This window comes from Elephas maximus, chromosome 3, assembly GCF_024166365.1.
Source record: "Elephas maximus indicus isolate mEleMax1 chromosome 3, mEleMax1 primary haplotype, whole genome shotgun sequence".
Lineage (NCBI taxonomy): Eukaryota > Metazoa > Chordata > Mammalia > Proboscidea > Elephantidae > Elephas > Elephas maximus.
The window spans coordinates 69,723,679-69,749,220 of record NC_064821.1 but is presented as its reverse complement, the minus strand read 5'-3'; the positions used below and the strand labels follow the sequence as shown (position 1 = coordinate 69,749,220).

The window sequence follows — 25,542 nt, the reverse complement described above, 5'->3', positions numbered from 1 at the left end:
TTCCAGGTTCTGATTATTAATGGATGTTTGCAGCTGTTTCTTCTCATTTTGAGTCATGCCACATCAGCACATGAAGGTCCCGAAAGCTCTACTCCAACCACGTCATTAAGGTCGACTATACTTTGAAGAGGCAGCTCTTCCCCAGTCATCTTCTGAGTGCCTTCCAACCGGGGGGGCTCATCTTCCAGCACTATATCAGACAGTGTTCCGCTGCTATTCATAAGGTTTTCACTGGCTAATGCTTTTCAGAAGTAGACTGCCGGGTCCTTCTTCCTAGTCTGTCTTAGTCTGGAAACTCAGCTGAAACCTGTCCTCCACAGGTGACCCTGCTGGTATCTGAATACCGGTGGCATAGCTTCCAGCACCACAGCAACACGCAAGCCCCCACAGTACGACAAACTGACAGACATGTGGGGGAAAAAATGGGAAATAAGCCCTGAGAAAACCAGTCACCACCCCTGCAACCCAGACCCACATGGTGTACACACCACACAGACACACACACACCCCCCGAGTCACACCCGCAGCCTCTCACACAAAGACTCTCCCATCCCCTCAGCCCCTCTCCCTCATTCCCTGTGATTCCAGGGTGTGGGTTTCTCCCGGGGGGTGGGGCACTGACTAGCCCCTCAGCCCCCTCCTCAAGGGCACTCAAGGCCCTGAGGGCCCTGATGACTCAGCTCCATCCCCCAGCATCCAGAATGCCAGGCCTGACTCTGAGAGGGGACGTGCTGGAAGTGGGGAGGAGAGGAGAGACTGCATCCAGACATGAGTGAGTAAATGAATTTATGAATGAGGGCATATATACGTATGAATGAATGGATGGGTGGATAGATTCATAAAAGAAGGGCTGCATGCATGCATGAACAAAGATTGGAATTCCTTTGGCTTAAAAAATATGCTACCATTTCACGAGATGAAAAATTCTGACTTAAAACTCTGTTTAATTGACAAGGTCAAAGGTCACACAGAGAGCACTCCTTGGAAGCTGACTGGGTTCCTCCAGCAAAGGCAGGCCCAACCTCCGCTGGCTGAGCAGAGGCCAGGCTACAGTCCTCTGGGAGCCCAGGGGTCTTGGGGCCAGTCTTGGGGGCCCTCTCAGACTGGACTCTGCCCCTGTCCTGTTGGCTCCCATCATCTGCCCCCACCGCCCTCCCACAGGGCCAGCACTCACAGGCAGTGCACAACTGTGCGCCCATCCCCGCTCTCCGCCTGCCACTTGTCCACCTCGGCCAGCAGGTGCAGGAAGGCCTTCTTGGAGTCAGGTGTGTCCCGGTACGCGGACCAGCGCAGGAACTGGAAGTGCCGCACCAGCAGGTGCCCCTCCTGCAGCTGGGGGTGCGGCAGCCACACAGGGGGATATAAGCACACAGGTCTAGAGAAGGTCATTAAAGGCTGCTGCAACCACCACGCCCATTCACACCCTGGGCTCTCCAAATCACTCACCCGAGAGATGTTCTGCACCCGGAAGACACGGGCCACCAAGTCCTCATCCACAGTGCCTGACACAAACTCCACCTCCATGAGGCCATACTGCTGCCGGCCTGGCTCTGGCCAGTACTGCAGACAGGGCTGGGGACCGGCACCAAGGGAGGAGAGCTGAGTAGACCCAGGCTGGGGCAGCTGGGCTCACGTGCACCCCCAGACCTCCACCCTCACCCTAGGGCTCCCATACACCCTGGCCTGCCCACTCACTCTAGACTGGCCTTCAGGGCCAACTCACTCGCCACCAATCACCCATCAGACTGCAGTGCACACCTGCCATGTGTGTGTGCACCAGCATATTCAGGTCAGCCAAGACCAGCCTTCTAGACGGCACTGACACCCACTGCCATGTGGCTCCAGGTCTGCACCTTAACACACACACCTTCACAGACAGCACTGACGCCCACTGCCATGTGGCTCCAGGTCTGCACCTCAACACACACCTTCATAGACGGCACTGACGCCCACTGCCATGTGGCTCCAAGTCTGCACCTTAACACACACACCTTCATAGACGGCACTGATGCCCACTGCCATGTCTGTACCTTAACACACACACACTCTCTCTCTCACTATCTCACACACACACACACAAACACACTCCTAATAAGAATTCTTCCTTCCAAGGATAGGCCTCAGATGACCCCTGCCCCAGCCCTCTCTCTCACTGCCTCTGTCCTCAGCACTAGCTCACAGAGGTGGGGTGCCCCTGATGCTGTGATGCAGCTCAGCACCCCCACTCCTGACCCAGGACCCCTCCATGAGTCAGGGTTCTAAATGCATCTCTCCCACAGGCCATAGACTCAAGACAGTGGAGGGACAGAGGAGGCACACTCCACACACACACACCTATGCAGGTCTTCCAGCTTAGTCAATCAGAGCCCCAGCTTCTAGCTTCAGCTCTGCCTAGAGCCTGGGAAAAGCTCTTCTATGGGCCCCAGGTTCCCCAACTGTAACAAGGTTCCCAGGCTCCCTCCCAGAACACACCATGTTTCCTCTCTGACCACAGTCCCATCAGGAGAGGATGCTACCTTCTTCTTTTTGCCTAAAGTCCTGGCAACTCCTTGCATGTAGGCCTTTGCACGTGCTGTTTGTTCCCTCTCCATGGATCACTCTTCCTCCACCTCCTTCAACTAGTTAACTCTCTTCTCCCTACACATCTCAGCCCAGACACCACCTCCTCCAGGAAGCCCTCCCTGATACATCATTCCCCAGGATCCTCTGTGGCCCTGTGTCAGCTCTATGATAGCCCTTTTCCCTATGTGCTGTCATCATCTGCTTTTATACTCACGTCCCCCCCCTCCCTGACCATGAGATCCTGGGAGGGGCTGTGTCTTCTCCCTCTCTGTCTCCCCACTGCCCACTTCAGGGCCTAGCAGGAAAAGTCGGTTGAATGAATGAGCAAATCAGTGGCCAGTGAATGATGTTCAGGTGAGCATCCCTCTGGGTCCCTCCCCTCCAGAGGGTACCCTCCTTGCCACAGCTGGGATTCCTTCCAGCTTTCTGCCCAGGGGCTGGAGCCCATTACCTTGCAGTCCTGGGTCATTTACACCAAATGCCTGACTCATGAAAAGCCCAGTTAATGAGGTCTTCAGGAGGTGGCCATTAAGAGACTGCCATGCTCATTTTACAGCAAATCCTCCCGGCCAGAAATCTTTGAAGTTACTTGGATCCACAATCAATTCCCATGGAAGCAGCAGTCAAGAAATCAAACAACGCATTGCTTTAGGCAAACCTGCTGCAAAAGATCTCTTAAAAGTGTTAAAAAGCAAAGATGTCACTTTAAGGACTAAGGTGTGTCTGGCCCCATACACATGTTAAAAGATGAACAATAAATAAGGAAGGCTGAAAAAGAACTGATGCCTTTGAATTACAGTGCTGGAGAAGAATACTGAATCTATCATGGACTGCCACAAGAAGAAACAAATCTTCCTTGGGAGAAGTACTGCCAGAATGCTCCTTAGAAGCAAGGGTGGCAAGACTTTGTGTCACATACTTCGGACATGTTATCAGGAGGGACCAGTCCCTGGAGAATGATATCATGCTTGGTAAAGTAGAGGGTCAACGAAAAAGAGGAAGACCCTCAACGAGATGGACTGACGCCGTGGCTACAACAATGCGCTCAAGCATAACAATTGTGAGGATGGTGCAGGACCAGGCAGTGTTTTGTTCACTATGAGTCAGAACCAACTCGAAGGCACCTAATGACAACAACCTGGGCAGAGAACTGGGGAGGGAGATAGCTCAGAGATATAGAGGCTCTGAGCACACAGCCTGGAAGGCTGGGCATCCGTACTTCCCAGGAGCTCCAGCCTTGGGAACCCCAGCCTTGGGAGCGCCCAAAAGGAAATGGGGGCAACCAGAGGGGCTGCCCCTGGACTATGGTCACCGAGGCAGCGTCTGGAAAGGCCTCAGAAGTCATTGTTGCCTTCATCAGCTTCATCCGTGCCATGTATTGAGTGCCTACTACATACCAGGCATAGCATAGTTCTAAGCATTTAACATACACCTCACGTGGTCCTCACGATAATCCTCTGAGAACAAGTCCTGTGATAGTCTCCATTTTACAAAGAAGGAAATTGAGGCTCAAAGGAGTAAATTAACTCACCCTAGGTCACACAGTCAAAAAGTAAGGAGGCCTGAGTTTCACTCTGCCTCAAAGGCCCCACCATGTGCAGTCTAGTCAAATGAGTAAAAGGGCAGAAGCTCTGGAATGAGGCAGCCCACGGTTAGGGACGCAGCTCAGCCGCTTCCCAGACCTTGGAGAAGTCACTTCACCATTCTGGCTTTTAATTTACTCCCCTGAAGCCTTCACCCCTGGTCATTGTAAGGCATAAAACTGTGAGTGTAAAGCAGAGTCCCCAGCATACAACAGGTGATCGATGAGCCCTGGTGGCACAGCAGTTAAGCACTCAGTTGCTAACCAAAACATTGGCAGTTCAAACCCACCCAGACGAGGCAATCTGCTTCTGTAAAGATTAAAGCTAAGAAAACCCTATGAGACAGCTCTACTCTGTCACATGGGGTTACCATGAGTAACTTGATGGTACCTAACAATAACATGCTTCCCCAGTCTGGGCCCCCTGCTTTACAGATTGGGAAACCAAGGCTCTGGAAGAGGGAGTGTGACTTGCCTAAGGTCACACAACAAAGAGGTAGCAGAGCTGGGATCAGCCACTTGACTTCTGGGGTCGCACCCTTGAACTAACTGGTGCCCTGGGCAGCAGCACCTGTCTGGCCAGTGGTGTGCCTCACCCAGGCAGAGTTGGACTGGTTCAGCTGGTTGAGCATGACGATGGAGGTGCACCCGTAGTCATAGACCAGCCTCCAGAAGTCAGGCGTGGTGCTCTGCAGTGGGTGCAGGGTCACAATGAAGGCTGCGCTCCGCGTGTAGCTCTGCAGGGAAAGCAGGAGTCAGCTGGGCCCTGTTCACAGTCCCAACATGGGCTGAGCCTCTGCCCAGGCTATCCTCCCTGCCCTGACCTTCCTAGATGGACGGCTGTGCACCCACAGGACCATGCTGCCTCTAGCAGCCCATTTCAGAGGGTGGCACACTGAGGCCTGGGTTGACAGGGTGGCCCTCAGACCTCTAGTGTGTAAACCCATAGCCCCCTGGGAACTAAACAGCAAAAGGTCCTCATTTATGTGGCAATGCAGCTCAGACATGGTGGGCAAAGGCTGGCCAAGCCTGCTTCCTGCCTTAGGGTCTCCGCATCTGCTGTTCCTGCTACCTGGAATGTCTTCCCTAAATGTCTGCATGGCTCCCTCTTACTCTTCTTTCTGGTCTTTGCTTAACTGTTACCTCCTCAATGAAGCCCTCCCTTGCCATCTCACTGAAAACAGTCACATACACGGCCATCCAAACCCCCATAAAACACTTTTGCCTGGTTGTTTTTGTAGAAATTATCAGTGCTTGATATTCCACCGTATATTTGCTTACTAACTGTCCCACCCCACACCCAAATGCAAGGCCCAGGAGAGCAGAGATTGCTGAGTTATCACCTGTGCCCAGCACATGGCAGGGCTTCAGTAACTATTTTTGAATAAATGAACCTCTCATGGTCCTCCCAACTCCATGGCTGAAGGGTCTGAGAACCCAGCCCAGGTTCTCAAATTCAGTAAAGGAGTAAAGGAATAGTTCCTCCAGGTGAGGGGCAGAGGAAAGGGTTTCTAGGTGGCTCCTGAACCCTCAGAACATGGCCAGTATCAGGCCAGGGAACAAGTCACTGTTGCAGGCCAGGTCCTGGAGCAAGTTTCAGCTCAACCACCCCAGGAAAAGCTCCCCTAGCTCCAGACATCAGGTCTCAAGCCCCCCTCCCACACCCTCCCTCCTGGCCTCCCTAGTCAAAGCCCCCTGAATCACTCATCCTACCCCAGGCTCTGCTGGGCCTGATCCTGGAGACAGCCCTTCCTGAACTCCAGGGCCCAGACCTCCACTCAGGCTGAGCGTAATACCTGAGGGGGAACGCTAGGTTCACTGTCCTGAATGGAAGATCACTGTGGAAAGATCATTGAGGGTAAGGGGTACCCCATGGCCCTGGTCCCCAAAAAGGGTGGAGTTCCCCTCCACAACGGAGCTCCCAGCTCTGCTCCCTTGGCTCCTGGGCCTTCCCAGATGCTGCTGGGTGGGGGAGTCCCAGAGTCGCCCGACCCCCGAGCTCTCACATCAGTCAGGGCCGCATTGATATAGTTGTTGGGGTCCCCATCGGTGGAGATGAGGAAGGGCAGGCAGCGGTCAGGTGGCAGGACGTCCATGCTGCGGTTCTTGTCACGGTTCCGAGGCAGCAGGGCAATGCTGCACTCCTCCACATCCAGTGGTGGCGTCACCGAGTTCAGCGTCTATGAGGGAGGAAGCGACCGGAGGGTCACATCCAGCATTCGCTGGGTCTCCTCACAGCCTCTGAAAGAGACTAGGCTGGGTTATTAACCCCGCTTTATAGATGGAGAAACTGAGGTCCAGAAAGAAGGGAGAGAGGGCAGGGACCCAGGCTCCCTGTCTCCTGGGCCTTCAGCTCCCCTATAGAGATCACCTGGTCTGATGCCCCCTTTGCTGCTGGGCAGAGCCCCCCACCTTCTCCCGTGTGAGGCCACACAGAGCCTAGATGGAGCTCAGGCTCCTGGCTCAGCTGTGTAACCCTAGGTGAGCTACTGTGTTTCTCTGCCTCAGTTCTCCTGAACTATAAAATGGGGTAATAACAGGCCTAGGCTGTGGGACTATCGTGAGGATACAGTTGAGATGATGCCACACACCGAGCCTGGCACACACGGAGCTCACTAAGCAGCAGGCACAGTGACGACCGTGAGTAGCTGATCAGCCCTTTCATATAGACAAGCCCTGAGACCTCATGTCTTTCACAAAGTGGATCTCAGGTACCTGGCGGAGGTGGCTGCCTTCCTTAGTCATGGCCCTGTCTGAACAGAACGAAAGTCCTGACCACTTCGCATTATATCAAGCCAGGGACTCTGTGGTCACCTCCTCCATCCCTCTGCCTTGGTGCCTCATGCCATCCCAGACTCATGGGGTCTCAATGGGAGGGACAGGTTCTCTCTCTTGTTCTTGGGGATTCCTACCAGAGAACTTCAATCTCTCATGATCTTCAAAGTCTGACAACCTTCTCCAGGAAACACAGCCAGCATTTCTGTGGGATCACTCTATGCTCGCTTTAGAGCACCAGGCATGTGGTGTGGGCCATCCTGCTGAACCCTCACAGAAACCCTGGGGTAGAAAGGATAGCTGGGGTCTCTGCTCGCCCAGTGACAGCTCTCAGACTTGTCTCTGAGAACCAGGCTTCTGAGGGACTTGGTGAGACTGACCCCACCTCCGGAACAAGGCCTTAGGCATGTGACCAAGATCTGGGCCAATCAGCGTGTCCCATCTCTCTGGCCTCAGTGACTGGTTCAAGGATGGGTAGATTAGAGTCTGGTCCAGGACTTTTGTTAGGGCTGTTGGGAGCCGGAAGTGCTTTTTCTCATTGAGTTTCCTGGCAGTTGAGGTGAGTGAGCCTGGCATTGCTGGGAGCCTGGGTGTAAAGGGCTGAGAACAAAGCCAAACATGGAGAAGAGCAGAACCAAGAGTGGACAGAGACTAGGTACAGGCATCATTATGAGCCCCTGGATCCAGCCATAACTGAAACTGCACCACTCTTAGACTTTTCAGTTTCATGAGGCAGCTGAGCTAGATTTTTGTCACTTGCACCCAAAAGAATCCTAATGAATACAAGCCTTACAAGGTAGATAATAACTTTTTTTTTTTTTATGAATAAGACAACTGAGGTTTGGAGAGATAAAGTGACTTGTTAAAAGCTAGTAGCCCAACTCAGTCCACTGTGGTTTCAACCTGGTCCCTCCTGCTTGGTCCTCAGCATCTTCTACAGCACGAGGATCTCCCAACACACTCATACACACGCACACACACACTCACACATAAACCCACACGTTTACACACACGCGTCCCACACCTGGAACTCTTCCCGCAGCTGGGAGGAATTACTCTGAGGGTCAATGCGGATCATCTCCTTGTAGGTGGCCTTGAACTCGCTGACAGGGATGGTGGTCTCCCCACACAGACAGGCTTCCAGGATTGCATCGTGAATGAAGATGTACTGCTCCTAGAATAGGGGGCAAGAATATGAGGAACCAAGAGGGGCCTAGAAGCTGGAGATTTGGGGGTGAGGGTGGAGGGTGGAGCAAGTTGAAAGTTGAGGCAGGGATGCTTTGCGGTGGGGTTCAACCATATGTTATTACAGGTTGGGCCAGCCCTACCTGAAACAATCTCTCATGGATATATTTGGCCCAGGCATGGGGGGAATGAGGGTATTAATACGCGTTGCTGTTGAGTCTATTCTAACTCATAGCAACCCTATGTGTGTCAGAGCAGAACTTCACTCCATAGGGTCTTCAATGGCTGTAATCTTACAGAAGTAAATCGCCAGGCCTTTCTTCCAAGGCACCTCTGGGTGGACTCAAATCATCAACCTTCCAGTTAGTAGCAAGGACAAACTGTTCGTGCCAATAACAATAGCAACCATTTATTGAGTGGAAACTCTGGTGGCATGGTGGTTAAGTACTACGGCTGCTAACTAAAAGGTCAGCAGTTCGAATCTACCAGCTGCTCCCTGGAAACTCTATGGGGCAGTTCTGCTCTGTACTATAGGGCTGCTATGAGTCAGAATGGACTCGACAGCAACGGGTTATTTATTAACTATGTGCTGGACACTGTGCTACATGCCTTACATTCCTGCATCTCATATTTCATCCCTGTAATAACCCTGTGAAAAGCTCTAAAAGGTGACAGGACAGCCCAAGGTCTCGCATCTAGTGAGGACTCAAGCCCGTGTATGTCATGACTAGAGAGCAGTACTTCTAACTTGTTCATTCCAGTTTTGAACCCCTGCTCAGAATTTGCATTTCCACCCAGATATACTGAATCTACAGTTTAACAAGATCTCCAGCTGCTTCTTATGTATTATAAATTTTAAGAACCATTGCTCTACTAGTGGAGCCCTGGTGGCACAGTGTTTAAGAGCTCGGCTGCTAACCAAAAGGTCGCGAGTTGGAATTCACTAGCTGCTCCTTGGAAACCCTACAGGGCAGTTCTACTCTATCGTATAGGGTTGCTATGAGTCGGAATCGGCTTGACAGCAATGGGTTTTTAGTTTGGCTCTACTAGAGCTCAGAATTGGTAACTAACCAGCAGCATTAGCATCGCTGGAAACTTGTTAGGAACACAAATTCTCAGCAGGGGTTTGAAACAGAACATATCAGTTCAAAGCCCTGCTACAGAGCCCATGACCTCGGCGCACTCCTGTTGGACCTCACCTAACAACACAGTGGAGCTGAGTTTGGGGAGACTAAGAGGTTGGCAGCCCAAGTTCTGGGATGGGAAAGAACAGGGGACACCTGGGGAAGGGAGGAGCCTAAGGGCACCCTTCTGACGCACTCCACCAGCTTTGAGCTCCTCCATGAGGAACCATGTGCTTGAGGGGGAAGTGGGGACAGGGCTGGGTCCCCACACCTCAGTTTGGATCATGTTGACACGCCGGGAGCAGAGAGTCTTCACGCAGTTGTAGATGTCCACGACGCCCTCACACTCTGCCATGTCCAGCATCACATCCAGGACGATGTAGCAACCTGTGCGACCCGTGCCGGCACTGGAGAAAGAGTAGCCCTAAGCCAGGTCAGAGCTTTGTGGGAGGAGCCCGGGGCCATGGAGCAGGAGAGGGGACCAGGCACCTGGCCACATCTACACCATATGGGAGTCAGGGGACACAGAGAGATTTTGATTTCCCCCTAGCAAGAAGGAGCCAGAGAGAAGGCTGAAGGAAGAGTTCTGATGAAATATGACAGGGGACAGAGATAGGGTCAGGCCTTGGGGCAGAAGAGGAAAGGATGGAGCAGCAAGAATGCAGAGGTGAAACCAGCCCAATTTAGAAACCTAGATCAGGGGAGAGAGAGGGGCAAAAATAATGCTCAGAGCTTAATCCAAGACTGTTCTTTCCAGTGGTCATTTCTAAATGTCCATGAACAGATGAATGAATGAACAAAACATGGTACATACATACAATGGAATACTACTCAACCATAAAGAGAAACAAAGTCCTGATGTATGTTACAACGTGGATAAACCTCGAAAACATCATGTGAGTGAAGTAAGTCAGACAAAAAGAGCAATTATTGTATGATTCCACTTATATGAAATATCTAGAACAGACAAGTGTATAAAGACCTAAGTTAATTAGTGGTTATCAGGGGTGAGAAGGAGGGAGAGAGGGAGGGGGACTCATTACTTAGGGGACACTGAGCTTCTGTTAAAGGTGATGGAAAAATGTGGACGCAATTGAATTGTACATGTAAGGAATGCTGAAATGGCAAATGTTTCGTTACATATGTATTTACCACAATAAAAAAAAAACTTAAAAAAAAATGTTATTTCCACCAGACTGAATCCAGTACAACTAGATGGTGCCTGGCTACCACCACTGACTGCTCTGACAGGGATCACCATAGAGGGTCCCAGACAGAGCTGGAGAAAAATGTAGAACAAAATTCTAACTCACAAAAAAAGACCAGACTTACTGGCCTGACAAAGCTGGAGAAACCCCAAGAGTACGGCTCCTAGACACATTTTTAGCTCAGTAATGAGGTCACTCCTGAGGTTCACTGTTCAGCCAAAGATTAGACAGGCCCATAAAACAAAATGAGATTAAAGAGGCACACTAGCCCAGAGGCAAGGACTTAGAAGGCAGGAGGGGACAGGAAAGCTGGTAATAGGGAACCCAAGGTCGAGAAGGTCGAGACGGGAGAGTGTTGACTTGTGACGTTGTTAACCAATGTCGTAAAACAATATGTGTACTAACTGTTAATGAGAAGCCAGTTTGTTCTGTAAACCTTCATCTAAAGTACAATTTAAAAAAAGTTCTTTCCTCCTGCATATTCCCAAGTCTCCTGCCCATATTTCTAAGTCCTGCACGTGTGTCATCTCCTGGTTGGAGCCTCCCCTCCCCAGCCCTCCCAGGCAGATACCATTCTCTTTGAGTTCCCAGAGCAGTTTGGGCAGGCTTTTATTAAAACATTCTTCCTGCTACGTGGTCATCGTTTATGTGGCTGTCTCCCTAACCCGACAGGAGCTCACTGAGGGCTGGGTCTGTGTCTGATGGGTCTCTGTGATCATCAAGCTCAGCACTGGGTTGAGCAGCACTAGAGGGAAGCAAGGAGCAGACAAAGATGACGCCAAGATTTCAAATGCTGGTGAAGACACAGAGCAGCTGGATCTCCCACACACCACCAGTGGAGGTTTAAATTAGTACAACCACTTTGGAAAACTGTGTGACAGTATGTACTAAAGCGCTATGTTCGCATACACACCGATTCCACTCCTACGTACAAACCCAACAGAAATGTGCCCATATGGTGGCCAGAACACATACAACAGAACGTTCATAGCGGCGCTATCCATAATGGATCAAAACTGGAAACAACCTAAATGCCTATCAACAGCAGAACGGATAAACACATTGTGGTTTATTCACCCACTGGAATATGATACAATACGGATGAATTTCACAAACAGAGGGTTGAGGGAAAGAAGTCAGAGCCAAAGAGTACATACTGTATGATTCCATTTATGCCGAATTCAAAATAGGCAAAATCAATCTAGACTTTAGAAGTCAGGATAGTGATAGTTCTGGGGTGGGGAGATAGAGACTCAAAGGGTGCTCAAGGGGACTTCTGGGTGCTGTTACTGTTCTGTTTCTTGAGCTGAGTGCTGGTTATTTCACAGGTGTGTTCAGTTTGTGACAATTCATTAAGTTATACACACAGTTATGATTTGCACACTTTGCTTTATGTACATCAATCAAGTTTTATTTTGAAGAGATGGCATCTTAAAGAGGCTTAAAGAAATCAAAAAGAAGCTGGTTTGGGGGTGGCACGGCAGGGAGAAGAACGCCACCTGGCATGTGGCATTTACAGAATTGGTAAGAATCCACGTAGGAGGACCAGGACAAGATACAGAGGTCAAGGACTTGTGGGCCCACAGAACTCATTGAAACCACAAGGGTTAGAGGTTAAGCTCTCCAGGGGGAGAGCAGGGATAGGGTCAGGACAGAGGGCTAGGCCCCATTTAAGAGGTAAGAGGAAGATATGAGCCATGGCGGAAGCAAAGCAGAGAGAAGAGGACAGCTGGGGACCCAGGAGCCAATCAAGGCAGGAGTTGAGAAAAGAAGAGGGAGTGAAGAAAGCCAGAGGTTGCAGAGGGTGTGAAGGCCAAGGGTTGGGGAAAGCCCACTGGGTTTGGCAAGGAGAAGATAAAGTCTTTCCAGCACCTGGCCCAAACCTAGTAGGCAGCAGGAAAGCAATGAATACTTGCTGAACAAAAGCAAGCTGAAGTAGATCCTGCCTGGTGCCTTGCCAACCGCAAGCCCCTTCTGTGTCTCCAATACCTCCTCGGCATCTAGGCCAAGGGGCTCCACAGGTCTTGGGCTGCACATGAAGGTGACAACCTCAGAGCCAAAGAGCAAAGAGCAAAAGGCCCTTTGGGGAGATATTCCTTCCTGTCCTCTTTCTCCAAGCAGGATTAGCCCAGGACTAGTCCACTCTGAACAAACCCCACCCCCAGCCCAACTTCCCCTCTTCTCCTAGGGATTCCCAGAGCCCCCACCTGCAGTGGATGACAATGGGCCCAGCATCAGGTGGGGTGGAAACCTTCACACGCCGGATGAAGGCCAGCAGCCCCGTAGCGTGGTAGGGGACACCGTGCTCTGGCCACGCTGTGAAGTGGAACTGGCGGACCTCATGCCGGGCAGAGTAGCCTCTCTGGGGAAGATAACAGTAATAACAGTCAGAGCCACTGCCAGCATCTATTAGACACTGACTGTGTGCCAGGCTCCAGTGAGCATCTCACAGGCATGACCTCAATAATCCCAATAACACACCCAGGAGGGGGTACTCATGTCCCATTGTGCAAGTGAGGAAACTAAGGCTCAAAGAAGAGAAACCACTTGCCCAAGGTTAGGCAGATATTACCCAGGACTGAGACCCAGGTCTGCCTGATGCCTAAACTTGGCCTATTAAATACCCACCTCTGCCACCAGGTTGTTGTGTGACCCTGGGATATTATTTTGACTCTCCAGGTCTTGGTTTAAAGGGGGAAAACTGTTCTTCTTTTGAAGCTTTTACAGAGTGGATCGAATGGGATCACAGACAGGAGGACTCATTGGCTCTTCACATGTGGCCTTTTATGAGTGATGTAACTACACTTATTTGTAAAATGGGGCTAATGGCAAGCACCTCACCCTGAAGAGCTTTCCAGGCCTGAAAGACAATATGTGTACTGGGCTCAGCACAGTACCTAGTACAGAGTAGGAGCCAACACCTAGCAGCTATCATCATCATCTTCATCATCTCTATTTCCCCTTGGAGTCACAAGCAAAGATATCATTGAGCCTTTTGCTTTGGGAAACCCTAGTGGCATAGTGGTTAAGTACTATGGCTGCTAAGCAAAAGGTCAGCAGTTCAAATCCAGCAGGCGCTCCTTGGAAACTCTACAGGGCAGTTCTACTCTGTCCTATAGGGTCACTATGAGTCAGAATCGACTCAATGGCAGTGGGTTTAGTTTTTTTTGGCTTTTGCTTATTGAGCCACGTAGGTGCCAGCAAAGATAGGCACCATCTTCCTTCCTTCCACAGGGCTCCCAGGAAGCAGTTACCAAGTAGCTGCCTCCTTGCCCCTCCTGCCCCCTTCTCACACCTGGGCTGGGGGAGGTGGAAGGTGGGGAGTAAAGAGGCTCTGCCCACCTCCTCACACACAGGTGATGGGGTGACTCACCCGCTCCAGGGCAAAGGTGCGCACGACGTATTCAGCTAGAGTTTCTGTCTTCATCAGTGTGATCTTGATGTCTCCGTACATGTCCGAGTCTTCTGGCCAATACCGTGAGCATTTCACCTGGAGTCCCCAGCATGCAAATCTCAGTGGGCTCTTCACCACCCCCTCAGCCCTCCATACCCCCACCCCACCCCACAGTCCCGCTTACCCTGCCCACCTCCACCAGCTTGGTGATCATGACGATGCTGGAACAGTGCTCCTGCCACACCATGCGCCAGAAGTCGTACACCATCTCAGGCTTCGGCCCTGGGGGCAGGGGCACTTGTCCCTAAGGCAAGGTCTCTGCCCACGGCCAATGTACCCCTGTGGTCCAGCACTACCACCCCAGGCCAGGAGGCTTCCTGAACCCAAATGGGGCCTTCCTGCACACCCCACCAAGTTCTAAATCATGCCTGTAGGGCCCTGGGAGTGGGTAGTATCAGGGCCAGGCAAGGAGACCCCAATAACCCTGAGTTGGACCCGGGAGGCAGAGCTAGAGGGTCAGACAGTCAGTTCATTGCACAAATCTCCAGGAGGGGTGGATGGAGGACAGTCAGAGGGAAACACACAGGTGGGTGGGCCCAGATGGCCACCAGACCAAGGCAAAACCCACACCCGTGAGGACTGAGCCTGGTTAGTCCTTCTGCATGCACCACCGTAGAGACAGACAGATGGACCAAAGAGCTATAGATGACTGATCACACTGGGGAGACAAACAGCAAGGGGTCAGAGGCTGACGCAGCCAAATTCTAAGAGACATGGCCTGAGTCGGGATGCAGGAGACAGACAGGCAGATGGGAAGGCAGGCAGGGAGTCAAGCAGATCAACAGGGAAGACAGAGAGGTAGGCAGAGGACATTCCAGCACACAGGTGGCACATGGGGTGGAAGGGAGCATGCAGAGATGCCAGGTACCTTGAGTGGCTATAAAGTGGTTTGACCTGTGGTAACCCTGGAATAGGAGAAGAGGGAATGATCAGACCCCAGGGAGCAGCCCCTCACTTCCACTGACCTCTTTTGCCTCCTTCTTCCAGAAGCAACACCCCCTGCCCCACTTTTATCCCCAGGACATCCTAACCAGGGTGACCCTGTCTTCTCAGTCCCCAACTAAGAAGGGAAGTCCAGCTGGGACACACGTGTCCTGGGTTTAATCCCACTCTTGTTGTGTGAAGTTTGACACGACTCCTCTATGGGCCTAGAAGGTTTCCCCATTCATAAACTGGGGATAGTTATCCATAATCTGCTTACAATCAGGCTGTTGTTTGGAGACAAAGTCCAGAGTGGCCCTGCCCTGTCCCCAAAACCCCAGAGACCCTAGTTAACCCCAAACCTAAGAATGGGTCTTGTCAGCTAGTCCGACCCCCTTAGGACAACCAGGATGGGCAGTACCCCCACCCCAGAGCTTGGGGAGCCCAGATGAAGGTATCAGGTTGGGAGCAAATAAACAGAGGGATTACTCATGGCCCTTAGAGAAAATGTTTTTTAAATCTTTAAAATCAATAATCATAATAAGAAAGAACATTTTTTTTTGAGAACCTGTTATAGTCATGTACTGTGGTAAGCACTTTACCTTCACTATGTCCCACAAAAGAGAGGCCAAGAGCTATTTCATCCTCCACCCCAGAGCCCTCAGGCTGAGGGGAGGAGCCAGGTAGTCCCCATTGCCTCCCAGGGCCACAGACACCTATGAGGTCCTATCCACAAGATCTCATCTCTCTGGGGAACAGAGCCCACCAGATACCCAGGCACTAATGCAGGCAACGCAGGGTGGGGAAGGAGCACTGCAGGGCCGGTGCAAGAGAAAACAACCAAACCCAGCCCCTCGCCTCAAGTGCACGCCCTCAACACAGCTCCCAGCAACTCAGACTGCCCGGGTTCAAATCCCAGCTCTACCACTTGCTAGCTGTGTGCCATTAGGTAAATCCTTTCTCTTCCCTGTGCCTCAATTTTGACATCTATAAAATGCGAATAATTAGTATTTACTTAAAAAAAAAATTTTTTTTTTTTTCCTACAGCCATCGGGAGCAGTAAATACAGTAATACGTCAAGGGTTTGGCACTATTATTATTATTACTATCATTTTAAAAGTCAAACAGTATCCTCGAAGATCCAAATAGTGTGGATGTCAAAAATTCCTGGGACCCTGACGGTCATGGTCCCCAGACCCTTTGATAGCCCAAGATTCCCAAAGCCAACTCTACAGACAGGGATTGGCCTGGACTGTACGATAGACAATGATGCTGGTGAGGAGTGAGCTTTTTGGCTCAAGTAGGCACATAAGACTATGTGGGCAGCTCCTGTCTGGTGGCGAGATGAGAAGGAAGAGGGGGATAGGAGCTGGCTGAATGGACACAGTGAATACAGGGTGGAGAGGAGGAATGTGCTGTCTAATTAAGAGGAGAGCAGCTAGGAGTACATAGCAAGGTGTGTATAACTTTTTGTATGAGAGACTGACTTGATTTGTAAACTTTCACCTAAAGCACAATAAAAATAAAAATAAAAAAAATTCCTGGGATAGGAGGTGCTTTGCCATGGGAATTAAGAAATCTTGGGGTCAAATGGACCTGGGTCCCAGTCACAGCTCTGCCAAGCTGCAGCTATGTGACTCTGAGTGCTAAGAGAGTGCTTCTCAGCCTTTAACATGCACGCGAATCTCCTGGGGATTTTGTTAAAAGGTAGATTTGGATTCAAAAGGTCTGGGGTGAGGCCCAGGATTGTGCATTTCCAATCAGCTCCCAGGTGGGGCTGATACTGCTGAGACTTGCAACACACTGTGAGTAGCCAAGCCCCTCACCTCCCTTAGCCCCTGCTCCTTCTCTGCAACATTGCAACATGGGGACAACAGTGACCCGCACACCTCACAGACTCTGTTATGTACCTACATGCCATTCCCATGAAAATGGCCAAAAAGTAGTAAAAATTACTAAGAGTGAAAAGTCTCCCAGTCACTCAGCCCTCACTGCTGGCAACTTCACCAGGTCTAGTTTAATTCCTTCCTGCTGTGGCTTCAAAAGACAAGATGTTGTCTCTGCTTCATGTCCTGCTTCAAAGACAAGAAGGCAGAGGTGCAGGATGAGAGGAGCCCATTAAAGGGCCAGCTAAGCAAGAGGACAGGCTTTGTTATTGTTAGCTACCCTCAAGTCAGCCCCCAACTCATAGAGACCCCAAGCACAGTAGAAGGAAACACTGCCTGATCCTGCACCATCCCCATGATTGGTTGTGGATCAGACCATTGTGATCCGTAGGGTTCTCACTGGCGGATTTTCAAATGTAGATCGCCAGGCCTTTCCTCCTAGTCCGTCTTAGTCTGTAAGCTCCATTGAAACCTGTTCAGCATCATAACACACAAGCCTCCAAGCAACAACGCACAGGAGGTACACTGACTAGAAATCGAACTTGGGTCTTCTGCATGGAAGGCAAGAATTCTACCACTGAACTACCACTGCACCCCACACCTGAAGCCAGTTTGTCTAAGAATCGCACTTGAGAGCAAGAACCTCATCTGATACATACTTCTCTGTCTAGTGCCCAGAACAGTGCCAGCACACAAATGCCAGTCAACAAACAGCTGAGGAGTGGAGTTCAATTAAAACTGATGGATGTGCCCAACAGCCAGTTAGTCTAAAATTCAACCCTATTACGAATGTTTCTTCGTGGTTCCAATGTCCTATTCTTTGGTCATTTGGAGGAGAGCTCTTTGGAGGTAGTATGGCATGGTAGTCGCACAACTTATCACACAACCCTATTTGGAAAACGTTTTTTAAGCAGGTAACCCTCCATAGCTGTATATTAACTTCTTAATAAGTATGTATACGACTACACAGCTATATTACATAGAGTACCTGGAAATTAGAAAGTTTGAAATGATCAGATTTGAAAGGAAGGTAACAGGTCATCTAAGCATGCCTGCTATGGAGACCAGCATTAGAGAGCACTGGTCCTCATGCTCCAGAGGGCACCAGCATATTCTAGGACCTTGCACCCAGGGACTCTGACTGGGTTAAGCTGGCGACAGGGGAAGGCAGGGCACCTGCATTGTTGGCAAAATTGCCAGGGTATCCTGATGTTCCCCAAAGGGAGAGAACCACCAGTCTAGCATTAAGGGTGGAGAGCTAAGGCTGGATTTGTGGCCCAGCTCTGCCAATCGAGAGCCTCATGACCTTGACCAAGTCACTTAACTTCTCTAAGCCTCCATTTTCTCATCTGTCAAATGGGCGCAAATATGGCACCTACCTCGCAGAGTGTGGTAAAGTTTAATTGATATGTCTCAAGCAACCGACACATAGCAGGTGCTCAAACAATGATACTTGTTAACTGGCATTTGAAGAATTATTAGGCCAAGTCTGCTAAGGGTATGAAGAGGCTTACAATATACTAAATGGGTAGGATTTACGAGTGAGTGGGTTGTTCCATGGAAATTGAGAGGAAAGGAACCATAATGGCCTGTATTTGTCACCCTCTAATGGGCACTAATGCTATTTTAATGGGCACTTTTAATGCTAGGTATGTACTGTGTTTCATGAGCTTAATATTCTTTTTAAATTGGAGAACTGTACAAACCAACTGTTTACGTATACTCAAGATAAGGGGGCAAGTCTGGTAACATATATAGAATAACCGGTCACCTCTGACAGATGCGACTATGGGGAACCTTTCACTTTGTACACAAGGCACCTCCATGCTGTCTCAGAGTTTGAGAATGAGCACATAGTTCTGTCATCAGATAAAAAGCAATAGAGATATTTTTAAAAGAAAAAAGGAGATAGAAAAAGTACCCATAAAAATAGCAAACAATTCCATCAGCCATCAAATGTTATGAAAATAATTTATATGAATTAGAACTTTTTTATTTTATTTTTAAAAGGCCAAAAAGATGGCAAGTTTTGTAAAAATGGAATACCCAAACTGGCCCCCAGAAAGTTCAAATTAGAGCTAAATTGCAAGCAAAGTGATTGGGGTTGCATTTCAAGCGAACTAGTCAGAAAGGGATTTGAACATCAGGGAAACCAGTTTTAAGCAGACTGATCCAGGGCTGTCTTCACTTCTGTGAAGACCTTGACTTCTAAGCAGCAGAGATAGGACCACCAAGGGCAACCTCCCCTATGCCCCATCCCTTTCCAGAGCCCTGCAGAGGGTGTAGCTAATGAGGACTTGTCTGGAATACTGGGACTGGGAGACTGAAGACGACAGAAGCTGGTGGCAGGGCCAGTGCAGAATGAGGGGAAGCACCCCAACACTGCTGCCCTGTCTCAAGGCAGTGGAGGATGGCAGGGGATTGCTTACAACAGGGATATTGTTGAATTTTCAGCCTCAGGCAGCCCCTGGCCAGACTGCTGAAATGGACAGTTGGTGCTGGGTGCACAAGTGGAGGGGAAGGAGGACAGAGACAGAGAAAGAGAGACAGCCAGAGACCGAGAGAGTCTGAGGTACAGCCAGTCAGACAGACAGGAGGAGGAGAAGAAGGGGAGAGAGATACTTACTTCTCGGTTTATCCGAATCTTAATGATTCCAGTGAGGGAACAGTACAAAGCAAAAGAGACAGCTATTAGGCCAGAGGCAGATGAAGGTGGATGGAGCACAGGAGCGGCCAGAACAGGTGATGGGAGCAGGGGAGGCAGAGCAAGACGGGTGAGCCGGGCTGGGCCAGAGAGCAGGGAGTGGTCAGGGCCGAGGAAAAGCCAACTGGCACCTTCACGAGACTGAGGAGAGGCCCTTTGTCTCTGAAGCTGCCCAAGTCTGAGAGGCCAGGCCCAGCCCTCACCCCAGCCCAGCGAGAGGATGGGAGGGGCAGGAGAAGGCAAGGAATGCTGGGAAATACAGGGTAGCATGTCTGGCCCCCAGGAGGAGGATAAGAGGGAGAGGAGAGATGATCTCCAGAGTCCCAACTACCTCCCACCACAGATACATGCCTTCTCCTCCTGCCCACCTTCAGGCCTTTGTTTACACTGCTCCCCTACCTGGGATGCCCTCCTCTCCTCTCCAGCCACCCACAGCCAGCTCAAGCCCACTGCCTCCAAGCAGCCTGCCATGACTAACCCCAGCTCTGCCACTAACTTGCAGTATGATATTAGGAAAACCATTCCTCTCTTCTGGCCTGTGTTTTCCCATCTTATCTGAAATGACTTATTTGTATTTATGTTTATCTCCATCAATAGGATACATATGTTCTAGGAAAGTAGGGACCATGTCTGTGTTGCCTACTGCCATATCCCTGGTGCCCAGGACAATACCTGACAAATAGTGGGTGTTCCAAATATATTTGGTAAACGATTCCCAAATGTAGTTTCTGGAAGGGGTGGGGGAGTCTGACCCTTAAGCCTAGGCCTCCTGGCTGTCCGCCCTGTCTCTGGCCCTCCCCTGGTCCAGCCAGATCCCCTAGCTGCAGTGAATGGCAGTATAGCCTAGTGGTTAACACCAAAGGCATCGGAGACACAGACAAGTCAGAGTTTGAGTCCCTCCTTCGCCACGCACTAGCTGTATGACCTGGCACAAGTAGCTTCACCTCACTGAGCCCCAGTTTCCTCATCAGTAAACTCAGGCCATGATGCTAATTACCTCACAGGGTTGGAGAAATTACATAAAATGAGATATTGAGTATAAAGTGCTTAGCACTGTGCTTGGTGCATAGTACGTGCTTAATAAACGTAAGTTATTACTCTTGAAGTACCACTCTGATCACGGTCAAGACAGTTTCACGACTCTCTGATGCCCCTAGGAAAAAGCTCAAACTCCATGGCTGCCATTCAAGGCCTTCACACTCCAGCCCCCGCCTGCTCTTCAGCCTGTGTATCACGTAAATCCTCCGATCTCTAGGCCTCTCACCCAAAGCCGATCCTTCCTCACGTCTAGGCCTAGCTGTCTGCCCTCTTCCCTTCTTCCTGCCTCACTGAAGCCCCCATCTCCCAGGGCAACTCTAGCCTGCAGGAAGCCTTCCTTGGTGGCTCTGGCCCACTCTGTCCTCCCACTTCTCTGAGCTCCTCCAGCACTGACTGTAGGAGGTGGGGGGGCGACTCAGAACTCAGCCCTCTGAACCTCCATTCACTCCCTATCAGGCTACTGCCCTGCCTGGAAGGTGAGCCTGGAGCAAGCAGGGCCAGGCCAGCATCCTGCACACAACAGCGGCTCAGGATGTGGCCAGTGGCAGCAGAAATGGCAGGGGTGAGGCACTCACGTCTATATAGTTGGCGTTAATGTAGTCAGCATTGGGGTCTCCCAGCATCGGGTGGAGTTTCACTCGGTGCCGATCATCTGTAAACACAGAGCAGGTGGCCATGGGGTAGGCAGGAGCTGGACTGGGGAACCCAGAATGGGGGCAGTCAGGGAAGGCTTCCTGGAGGCCAGGGACAGGGCTGCTGGGGAACCTAGAGGTTCAGGGCCAGTCATAGGTTCTGGGCACCAGCAAAGGCAGGACAGAGTCTGGGATGTGAAATTGAGTAGGCCCAAGGTTGTGTGCTGGTCAGGCAGTTATTAGCTGTGTGACTTTAGACAGGGTGGTTAACCTTTCAAGCCTCAGTTTCCTTATCTGTAAAATGGGAATTATAATATTCCCCACCTCACAGGGTTATTAAGGAATAAATGAGCTACTGAGTACAACATGCTCAGCACAGGTCCTGCACATAAAAGGCGCTCGATAAATGGTGGCCAGGACTACTATAATCTCTGAGACTGCCCAGAGCTTACTCTGGCTGCACCCTCTTTCTAGTTTCCTCCCCGCCACCCCCCAGGCCCCAGGTCCTTCCCTAGAACTCACAGGCAGGCATGGGCTCCTGCCGGCCACCCTTGAGCTTTTCTTTCTTCTTCGTGGCATCCCAGCCTTCAAAGAAGCTCTGCCAGATAGGAAAGTGGTCGTCAGTGGGGGAGGGGGACCCCTACTCATCGGATCTCTTCCCTTCGGTGAGGACCATGTGGGCAGAATGGGGGTGGAGCCATGTAAGGCTCAGCACCAAAATTGGGGGCTGAGATAAAGCCACTGCATATTCCTTTATCAGCCAAGGACCAGGTTCAACACTAACACATGTGTGGGGAGGGAAGTGAGAAAAGAGGGTCAGAGTCCAGGGAAATTTTAGAATGGGAGTCAGGGTTAGGGTAAATCCAGACTTGGGTTGGGAAGAAAGTAAAATTCAAGGAAGAAGGTAAAGGTCAGGGTCACACTAAGATTAGGATAAGGGTTGGATCAGAGCCTAGATAGAGGTAAAACTGGATTTAAGTCAGAGTTCAAGAAGGGTTTAGGATTAGGGTCAGGAACAAAATCAGGTTAGAGGTCAGGGTCAGTGCTGGTAGTCAGGTTCAGCTGAGGGCTAGCATAAGGACCATGATCAGGGTCCAGGTGGAGAGAGACATAAAATTCAAGGTCAGATTTCTAATTAGGATCAGGATGAGAATGTGAATCCAGGTCAGTGTGGGATTAAGATGAGGGCCAATGTCAAGGTAAAAAATGGTTAGGCTGAGTCGGGGATCATCAGAGTTGGGGTTGCCAGGGTCAGGATCCAGGGTGAGGAGCGGCCAGGCAGGCCCTGGCAGGGGTCCTGGCCAGAATGGCCGTGCACCTCATACTCCTGCTTGAAGCCGTAGCCCTCGGCCGTCTTCATCTGGTTGATGTGCTGCAGCAGGTCAGCCACACGCACTGCTGGGTGCAGCTGCCCCGTGTGGTATGGGGAGCCCTTCCGGCCGCATGGACGCCGCGGTGAGCCCCCCAGGAGGCTGCTGGCCTCAGTGACCCCACCGCTGCGCTGGTCTCCTGCAGTCAGAGAAGGAGCTTCTGACACACATGACCCAGCCTGGGGAACCCGGATGGGCTGGAGGAGGTGGGGGAGCATGGTCAATGTAGAGGGTGCCTGGATTGCTCACTGGAACCAAGGACCCTAGCAAGGCCTACCCTGTGTGACCCTGTGCAAGTCCCTGCCCTTCTGCATCCCAGTTTTCCCCCTTTAAAACAAGTGGATCAGATCACATGACCCCTGTGGCCCTACCAGCGCTATTGTGCTGTGACCCTCTGATACCCTCACTCCATCCTGCTGCTCCCAGTAGGGGTCCCCCCCCGCCAGGGCTTCGCTGCGATGCCAGCAGGGGGCAGCACTCAGCAGAGCCCAAGACTCTTCTCCTTCCTACCCTTCCCCTCCCCACTTTAAGGGAACAATCTGGAACACCAGCAACTCCCAGAAATTACCCCTATCAAAGACAAGCAAATCCTGAAATTAGCTGCTTCTGCAGTCCTCTGTGCAGATTCACACAAGACACCTGAATAGAGGTGTTTCTCCTGAGCAAACATTTCCCCTTTCAGCCTGTGTAGGGGCCTCAGCTGGTCCGGGGAACAGGTGAAGAAGTTCAGAGTGTCCCCACACTCCCCTGGGAAAACTATCTCTACTCCCAGGCCCACCCCAGTCCTCTGGCTCTTCTGGTCGGCATCTCAAGGACAACCACCCATCCCCCACCCCGCCACCCCCCCAGATCAGGACCTGATGATGAGAAAGGTGCCCCATTCAGACACACCCACCTCCCACACCCACTGGCACACACACTTGTTTAATCTTCAATTCCCTCCTCCTGTCAGGGGTGAGGCTGCAAAAAAGGGGCGGCTTACTCAACACTAGCTCCAGACATTCCTCCAGCTGTTCTCCCCCGGCCAGAGCTGGCAAGGACTAGTGGAGGACTCCCAGTGCAGCCCTGGATACCTACCCCCTCATTTACCTGTGCCCTCACACACACTGTTCCCTCTGCGTCACACACCCTTCCCCTTGTTTTTGTCTAGATGAGATGAAACTCCTACTCATCCTACAGGTCTTCTCTGAAATGACCCTCATTGCAGGGGGCTGGGGGAGGGGCACTTCCTTAGTGCCTTTAGGTTTCCTTGGCTCCAGCAACATCCATGATTCCCTTTCTGAGGCAATCTGTTAATCACTTGTCTCGCCCCTGATCTGAAAGTTTTGTAACTGTGTCTGCCTGGCTCAAAACACTAACCCAGCCCAGTGCGTGGCCCATGCATCCTACTCAATGACTTGGACATAATGAATGCATAATCACCAAGGCAGACACCCTGCTGAGCTCTATAAAATGCAAACACCCTCCTGGCCAGGACTTGGGCCAGTCTCTGACCAGGGCCTAGGAGTACAGCAGGTGACTCATAAAAGGCAGCCTCGTTCAAAGACCTAGGGGGTAGATTAAATGGGACAACCTTTGAGAAAGCACTTTGACGCTTGTACAGCTATCTATCACAGCTTCATGTGTTAACCTTCCCAAGGACACGTGCCCTTCAAATAGCAAAAAACCTACACACACACCTCCCAAATGATACTATGTGAGGAAAATCAAGCACATTAATTTGATAATTGGCCTGCAAAATGTTTTTAACACAGGCTGGACCTTCCTGGCACTGCTAAACTTTAGCTGGTGAATGGCCACCCATACGGTGGCCCAGAATGGGACTCCCTGGCAGAAAGGAGTTAGTGATATGAAACATTACCAGAAGCATGAGATTTTTTTTTTTTTTTGAGATTACCCATCACAGGATTGAGACTCAGACAACCAGAGCTGAAAGGAAGGTTGACCCCAACTAGCTCAATCTTTTAATAATTTCATCTACTTTATTGAGGCATAATTTATAAAAAATAAAATACACATATTTGAAATACGCAGTTCAATGAGTTACACACCCTGGTAACCACCACCCAAAATATAGAATATCTCTGTCATTTCAAATGTTTCTTCCCGCCTCTTTGCAATCAATTTCCATCCCCACTCTGCTGTCTGTCATTACAGATTTGTTTTGCCTTTTCTAGAATTTCATGTAAAAGGAATCACACAGTATGCACTCGTGTCAATTATTTAGTTCAGCATGTTTTTTATACTCACCCATGTTGTTACATACATCAAGTTTGTTCCCTTATGTCACTGGATAGTATTGTGCTGTGTGAATGCACCACAATGTGTTTATCCATTTTCTTGTCGATGGGCATTTTGGCTATTTTCAGCTTTTGACTACAGTGAATAGGTGCCATGAAATTCATGTAAAAAGCCTTTGTGTTATTCTTGTTGCTAGGTGCCATTGAGTCAGTTCCGACACATAGTGACCCTATGCACAAGAGAATGAAACACTGCCTAGTCCTGTGCCATCCTCACAATTGTTGCTATGCTTGAGCCCATTGTTGCAGCCCCTGTGTCAGTTCTTCTCATTGAGGGTCTTCTTCTTTTTCACGGACCCTCTACTTTACCAAGCATGATGCCTTCTCCAAGGACAGATCTCTCCTGAAAACATGTCCAAAGTATGTGAGATGCAGTCTCACCATCCTTGCTTCCAAGGATCATTCTGGTTGTACTCCTTTCAAGACAGATTTGTTCGTTCTTTTGGCAGTCCATGGTATATTCAGTATTCTTCACCAACACCACAATTCAAAGGCGTCAATTCTTCTTCTGTCTCTCTCATTCATTGTCCAGCTTTCACATGTATATGAGGTGATTGAAAACACCATGCCTTGGGTCAGATGTACCTTATCCTCAAGATGACATCTTTGCTTTTCAACACTTTAAAGAGATCTCTTGCAGCCCATTTGCCCAATGCAATGCGTCTTTTGATTTCTTGACTGCTGCTTCCATGAGTGTTGATCGTGGATCCAAGTAAAATGAAATCCTTGACAACCTCAGTCTTTTCTCCGTTTATCACGATGTTGCTTATTGGGCCAGTTGTAAGGATTTTTGTTTTATGT

The 25,542-nt window shown here is 50.4% G+C and overlaps 1 protein-coding gene across 7 annotated transcripts in view; it reads right to left on the bottom strand.

Moving 5' to 3' along the window:
* PTPRU (protein tyrosine phosphatase receptor type U) overlaps nucleotides 1-25,542 on the bottom strand; it is a 98,727-nt gene that overhangs the window by 4,136 nt on the left and 69,049 nt on the right. For 4 of the 7 annotated variants that reach the window (XM_049878493.1, XM_049878487.1, XM_049878489.1 and 1 more), the window contains 13 exons: nucleotides 22,390-22,580; nucleotides 21,594-21,669; nucleotides 21,015-21,091; nucleotides 14,759-14,795; nucleotides 14,015-14,112; nucleotides 13,810-13,926; nucleotides 12,644-12,798; nucleotides 9,500-9,635; nucleotides 7,944-8,093; nucleotides 6,151-6,324; nucleotides 4,741-4,881; nucleotides 1,447-1,572; nucleotides 1,175-1,332 (listed from right to left, as the gene is read on the bottom strand). In XM_049878493.1, coding sequence (XP_049734450.1) covers nucleotides 1,175-1,332; nucleotides 1,447-1,572; nucleotides 4,741-4,881; nucleotides 6,151-6,324; nucleotides 7,944-8,093; nucleotides 9,500-9,635; nucleotides 12,644-12,798; nucleotides 13,810-13,926; nucleotides 14,015-14,112; nucleotides 14,759-14,795; nucleotides 21,015-21,091; nucleotides 21,594-21,669; nucleotides 22,390-22,580 — 1,636 coding nt within the window. Of the gene's footprint in view, nucleotides 1-1,174; nucleotides 1,376-1,446; nucleotides 1,573-4,740; nucleotides 4,882-6,150; nucleotides 6,325-7,943; nucleotides 8,094-9,499; nucleotides 9,636-12,643; nucleotides 12,799-13,809; nucleotides 13,927-14,014; nucleotides 14,113-14,758; nucleotides 14,796-21,014; nucleotides 21,092-21,593; nucleotides 21,670-22,389; nucleotides 22,581-25,542 lie in introns of those variants that run through there. The other 3 variants (XM_049878488.1, XM_049878490.1, XM_049878492.1) reach the window with 2 other exon arrangements.